This window comes from Oncorhynchus gorbuscha, linkage group LG20 (assembly GCF_021184085.1).
Source record: "Oncorhynchus gorbuscha isolate QuinsamMale2020 ecotype Even-year linkage group LG20, OgorEven_v1.0, whole genome shotgun sequence".
Classification (NCBI taxonomy): Eukaryota; Metazoa; Chordata; class Actinopteri; order Salmoniformes; family Salmonidae; genus Oncorhynchus; species Oncorhynchus gorbuscha.
The window spans coordinates 42317310-42323725 of NC_060192.1; the positions used below are offsets into that span (position 1 = coordinate 42317310).

The 6416-nt window shown below is 44.5% G+C and overlaps 1 protein-coding gene across 1 annotated transcript in view; it reads right to left on the reverse strand.

Annotated features, from left to right (window-relative positions):
- Positions 1–270: 270 nt before the first annotated feature.
- The window catches only part of stoml3b (stomatin (EPB72)-like 3b), a 28012-nt gene continuing 21866 nt past the window's right edge, over positions 271–6416 (reverse strand). The window contains exons 6-8 of the mRNA XM_046317288.1: positions 2627–2830; positions 931–1065; positions 271–756 (exon numbers count right to left, since the gene is read on the reverse strand). Of these exons, the coding sequence (XP_046173244.1) occupies positions 568–756; positions 931–1065; positions 2627–2830 (528 nt within the window). The 3' untranslated portion in view covers positions 271–567. The remainder of the gene's footprint in view (positions 757–930; positions 1066–2626; positions 2831–6416) is intronic.

A 6416-nucleotide genomic window follows, 5' to 3' on the forward strand; every position in this document is an offset into this window, starting at 1 on the left:
GGTGTGATATATGGCCAATATACCACGACTAAGGGCTGTTCTTGGGTACGATTAAACGCGGAGTGCCTGGACACAGCCCGTAGCCGTGGTATATTGGCCATATATCACAAACCCCTGAGGTGCCTTATTTCTATTATAAACTGGTTACCAACGTAATTAGAGGAGTAAAAATGTATATTTTGTCATACCTGTGATATACGGTCTGATATACCATGGCTGTCAGCCAATCAGCATTCAGGGATTGAACCACACAGTTTATAATAGCCAATAAATTTTCAATATAACAGTGTATTTCAAACATATTTTTTTAACACACCAGAAAGACATTTAAATGGTTTTCAATTTCCACCATAACAGACAAATGAAGGTCTTGACCACACAGATATACATTCCCTAAAAGGTTATTGGGTTGTGTTTCATTCCCATCTGATCCTGAAATCTGAAACAATCCTCGCAGAAAATAAATGAAACTTTTTTTCTTCTTCTTTCAAATCACCTGAATCAACTAAACAAACTGATTGAATGGTTACATTAGACAGGAGTGGCGGGTGGCGAGTTTTGATGACATCACTTCTTCATGAAGTGACTGATGACGTCCATGGGCAGAGGGAAGATGATGGTGGAGTTCTTCTCCGCAGCGATGGTGGTGAGGGTCTGGAGGTATCTCAGCTGGAGGCCTGATGGAGACTCAGCGATCACTAGAGACGCCTCCTTCAGGGCCCGAGAGGCGTTCATCTCCCCCTCCGCCGCTATCACCTAGAGAGGGGGGGGGGAGGTAATAAACATACAGATACATTTTCAGTATGGAGAAACATTCATCTCCCCCTCCGCCGCCATCACCTAGAGAGGGAGACAAAGAAGTGGATTGGAACAATCCTACAGAGGGAGACAACTGTGTGAGTGTGTGTGAGTGTGTAAGTGTGTGCTCACCTTCGCCCTGGCCTCCCGGGTGGCCTCTGCCTCTGCAGCCATGGCTCTCTGCAGCTGGTGGGGCAGCTTCACATCCTTGATCTCCACACGCTCCACCTTGATACCCCACGGGTCAGTAGCCTCGTCCAGACTGGCCTATGGGAAGACAGGATATTACAGCAACACGTTATTACAGAGCCCTTATTCCACCTCATCCCGACTGGACTATAGGAGGGGAACAGAATATTACAGGAAATTATGTTCACCAAGGGGTGACAAAAAAACTCTGGTTAAATGGAGAGGCCAACGCACCTCTCCAGTCTGTCCAGAAGGACATCATGGCCAACACACCTCTCCAGTCTGTCCAGAAGGACATCATGGCCAACGCACCTCTCCATTCTGTCCAGAAGGACATCATGGCCAACCCACCTCTCCAGTCTGTCCAGAAGGACATCATGGCCAACCCACCTCTCCAGTCTGTCCAGAAGGACATCATGGTCAACAGTGTTGAACGCAGCACTTAAGGACAAGTGTCGGCTCGAAGATCATGTACCACTTTAACTAAGGCTGTCTCATTGCTGTGGTCAACACCAATTTCTCCAGAATTTTTTGCTTAAGAATGAAAGGATGGAGATTGTCAGAAATTTCCTACGAGATGTAGATTCTTGATGACATTTTCCCAGATGGGGTTTCATCGTAACAGTTTTTAGTGCAGTGGGAAAAGTCAGTGATTAATAATAGTTTGCACTTCTTCAGATGTGTAATTAAAAACTGTTTTGAAGAAGGTGTTGGGGGATAGGATGGAGAAGGCAGGTAGAAGGTGGTGGGATAGGGGCAGGATTTATCAGTGGTGGGGCAGGTGGTGGGGCAGGATTTATCAGGCCATCAATGGTTGAGAAGAGCACTGTCTAATTATTCTGATTAATAGTGATCAAGTTAGTAAAATGAGCACATCTGGCATTTCTAATGGTCTTGTTATATACGCCAAGTTGATCTCTCAGGATATAATAATGGACCTGCAACTTTGACTTTCTACACTTCAGTCAGACAGGACCTCAGCCAGGTTCCTGGTTCACCTCATAGTCAGACAGGACCTCAGCCAGGTTCCTGGTTCACCTTATAGTCAGACAGGACCTCAGCCAGGTTCCTGGTTCACCTTATAGTCAGACAGGACCTCAGCCAGGTTCTTGGTTCACCTTATAGTCAGACAGGACCCCAGTCAGGTTCTTGGTTCACCTTATAGTCAGACAGGACCCCAGCCAGGTTCTTGGTTCTAGGGTTCTACAGTGGTAGGTTCTAGGTACAGGGGCCCTAAGCGAGATTTGGTTCACGGCGGAGAGAAATGCTACTGTTTTTTTAAGTTAATTTCCAGCAATTCTACACGTTTTGCTATGGAGCTGGAAGTCAGGGCCACTGGGCACACGCCCTGCATGCTTATTGATTATTACTACACATTTAAATAGCACGGCTAGACTAACTACCAATATAAACATTCATATGGCTAATTGTCAGCTAATTGAAGGCCTGACATAACAAGAAAAACTGCTGATGCACAGACAAATGTGGGAGTTGAGACCCCGACTGAGTTGACAAAAACATTTAAAAAACATATTTCTGAGGGATCGGGGGCCCCCTTGTGGCAGTGGGTCCTACGCGACCACTTATGTCACTTATGCCTGGAGCCGGCCCTGGTTTTTAGGTTTCTAGGGTTCTGTACCTGCATACTGTGTGAGATGCCCTCGCGGTCTGATAACAGCTCTGCCAGGTTCTTGGTTCCCAGGACGTTTCTCAGGGTGGTCTGGGCCAGGAGACGGGTGGAGAAGTCTGCGTTGGACACGTTGGCCACCGAGGAGATGGGGTCACTCACCCGGAAGTACACCACCCCATCAACACACACTGTCACGGAGTCCTTAGTCAGGATCTACACACAAACACCCACAGAGAAAGAGAGAGGAGAGAGAAATACCTCAATGATTTTGTTTACATCAAGACTGAAGGATGTTATTATATAAAGATAAGATATGCAGTATCAGTCAATGTTTTAGAAAACCTACTCATTCCAGGGTTTTTCTTTATTTTTACTATTTTCTACATTGTAGAATAATAGTGAAGACATCAAAACTATGAAATAACACATACGGAATCATGTAGTAACCAAAACAGTGTTAAACATATTATATATTTTAGATTCTTCAAAGTAGCCACCCTTTGCCTTAATGACAGCTTTGCACACTTTTGGCATTCTCTCAACCAGCTTCACCTGGAATGCTTTTCCAACAGTCTTGAAGGAGTTCGCACATATGCTGAGAACTCGGTGGCTGCTTTTCCATCACTCTGTGGTCCAACTCATCCCAAACCCTCTCAATCGCCTGGCCTGGTTCACCAATTACTTCAGTATGTCAAGTCGGAGGGCCTGTTTTCCGGAACTCTGGCAGTCTCTATGGGGGTGCCACAGGGTTCAATTCTCGGGCCGACTCTCTTCTCTGTATACATTAATGATGTCGCTCTTGCTGCTGGTGATTCTCTGATCCACCTCTACGCAGACGACACCATTCTGTATACCTCTGGCCCTTCTTTGGACACTGTGTTAACTAACCTCCAGATGAGCTTCAATGCCATATAACTCTCCTGCCATGGCCTCCAACTGCTCTTAAATGCAAGTAAAACTAAATGCATGCTCTTCAACCGATCGCTGCCCGGACCTACCCGCCCGACTAGCATCACTACTCTGGAAGGTTCTGACCTCGAATATAATGACAACTACAATACCTAGGTGTCTGGTTAGACTGTAAACTCTCCTTCCAGAAGCACATTAATCATCTCCAATCCAAAATTAATTTTAGAATCGGCTTCCTATTTCGCAAAACAAAGCATCCTTCACTCACGCTGCCAAAAACATACCCTCGTAAAACTGACCTTCCTACCGATCCTCGACTTCGACGATGTCATTTAACTTCACAAGGGTAGGGGGTGTGTGCCCAAATTAAGTGTGCCCAAATTAAACTGCCTGCTACTCAGCCATAAAAGCTAGAATATGCATCTAATTAGTATATTTGGATAGAAAACACTCTGACGTTTCTAAAACTGTTTGAATGATGTCTGTGAGTATAACAGAACTCATATCATTCTCAGTCAAAAAACTGAGAACAAATCCAACCGGGAAGTGGGAAATCTGAGGTTGGTCGTTTTTCAAAGTAATTGCCTATCGAATATACAATGTCTATAGGGTTATATTGCACTTCCTAAGGCTTCCACTAGATGTCAACATTCTTTAGAACTTTGTTTGATGCTTCTACTGTGAGGAGGGGGAAATGGAAGCTGAATGAGTCAGAGGTCTGCCAGAGTGGCATGAGCTGATCACGCGTGCTCACGTGAGAGTTAGCTTGCGTTCCATTGCATTTCTACAGAAAAAGGAATTCTCCGGTTGGAACATTATTGAAGATTTATGATAAAAATATCCTAAAGATTGATTCTATACTTCGTTTGACATGTTTCCCATAACTGTAATATGACTTTTCGTCTGAACTTTTGCCTGGACTTGCCCGCGCCTCGTGAGTTTGGATTGTGTGCTAAACGCACGAACAAAAAGGAGGTATTTGGACATAAATGATGGACTTTATCGAACAAATCAAACATTTATTGTGGAACTGGGATTCCTGGGAGTGCATTCTGATGAAGATCATCAAAGCTAAGTGAATATTTATAATGCTATTTCTGACTTCTGTTGACTCCAACATGGCGGATATCTGTTTGGCTTGTTTTGTTGTCTCAGCGCTGTACTCAGATTATTGCCTGGTGTGCTTTTTCAGTAAAGCTTTTTTGAAATCTGACACAGCGGTTGCATTAAGGAGAAGTTTATCTAAAGTTCCATGCATAACAGTTGTATTTTTTTAGCAACTTTTATTATGACTATTTCTGTAAATTGATGTGGCTCTTTGCAAAATCACCGCATGTTTTGGAACTGATATTTTTGGATATAAATATAAACTTTACCGAACAAAACATACATGTATTGTGTAACATGAAGTCCTATGAGTGTAATCTGATGAAGATCATCAAAGGTTAGTGATTAATTTTATCTCTATTTCTGCTTTTTGTTACTCCTCTCTTTCGCTGGAAAAATGGATGTGTTTTCCTGTGACTTGGCTCTGACCTAACATAATCCTTTGGTGTGCTTTCGTCGTAAAGCCTTTTTTAAATCGGACACTGTAGCTGGATTTACAACAGGTGTATCTTTAAAATGGTGTAAAATACTTGTATTTTTGAGGAATTTTAATCTTCGGATTTCTGTTGTTTTCAATTCGGCAACCTGCAGTTTCACAGGCTGTTGACGAGGTGGGACGCTAGCGTACCACATACCCTAGTGAGGTTAAAAAATATTCTCCAACACTCTACTCAACAACTTGGATGCAGTCTTTCACAGTGCCATCCGTTTTGTCACCAAAGCCCCATATACTACCCACCACTGCGACCTGTACGCTCTCGTTGGTTGGCTCTCGCTTCATACTCGTCGCCAAACCCACTGGCTCCAGATTATCTACAAGTCTCTGCTAGGTAAAGCCCCGCCTTATCTCAGCTCACTGGTCACCATAGCAGCATCCATCCGTAACAATAGATATATCTCAATGGTCACCTCCAAAGCCAATTCTTCCTTCGGCCACCTCTCCTTCCAGTTCTCTGCTGCCAATGACTGGAACGAACTGCAAAAATCACTAAAGCTGGAGACTCTTACCTCCCTCACTAGCTTTAAGCACCAGCTGTCAGAGCAGCTCACAGATCATTGCACCTGTACACAGCTCATCTGTAAATAGCCCATCTAACTACCTCATCAAATCAAATCAAATCAAATTTATTTATATAGCCCTTCGTACATCAGCTGATATCTCAAAGTGCTGTACAGAAACCCAGCCTAAAACCCCAAACAGCAAACAATGCAGGTGTAAAAGCACGGTGGCTAGGAAAAACTCCCTAGAAAGGCCAAAACCTAGGAAGAAACCTAGAGAGGAACCGGGCTATGTGGGGTGGCCAGTCCTCTTCTGGCTGTGCCGGGTAGAGATTATAACAGAAAATGACCAAGATGTTCAAATGTTCATAAATGACCAGCATGGTCAAATAATAATAAGGCAGAACAGTTGAAACTGGAGCAGCAGCACAGTCAGGTGGACTGGGGACAGCAAGGAGCCATCATGTCAGGTAGTCCTGGGGCACGGTCCTAGGGCTCAGGTCCTCCGAGAGAGAGAAAGAAAGAGAGAATTAGAGAGAGCATATGTGGGGTGGCCAGTCCTCTTCTGGCTGTGCCGGGTGGAGATTATAACAGAACGTGGCCAAGATGTTCAAATGTTCATAAATGACCAGCATGGTTGAATAATAGTAAGGCAGAACAGTTGAAACTGGAGCAGGAGCATGGCCAGGTGGACTGGGGACAGCAAGGAGTCCTCATGTCAGGTAGTCCTGGGACATGGTCCTAGGGCCCAGGCCAGTTGAAACTGGAGCAGCAGCATGGCCAG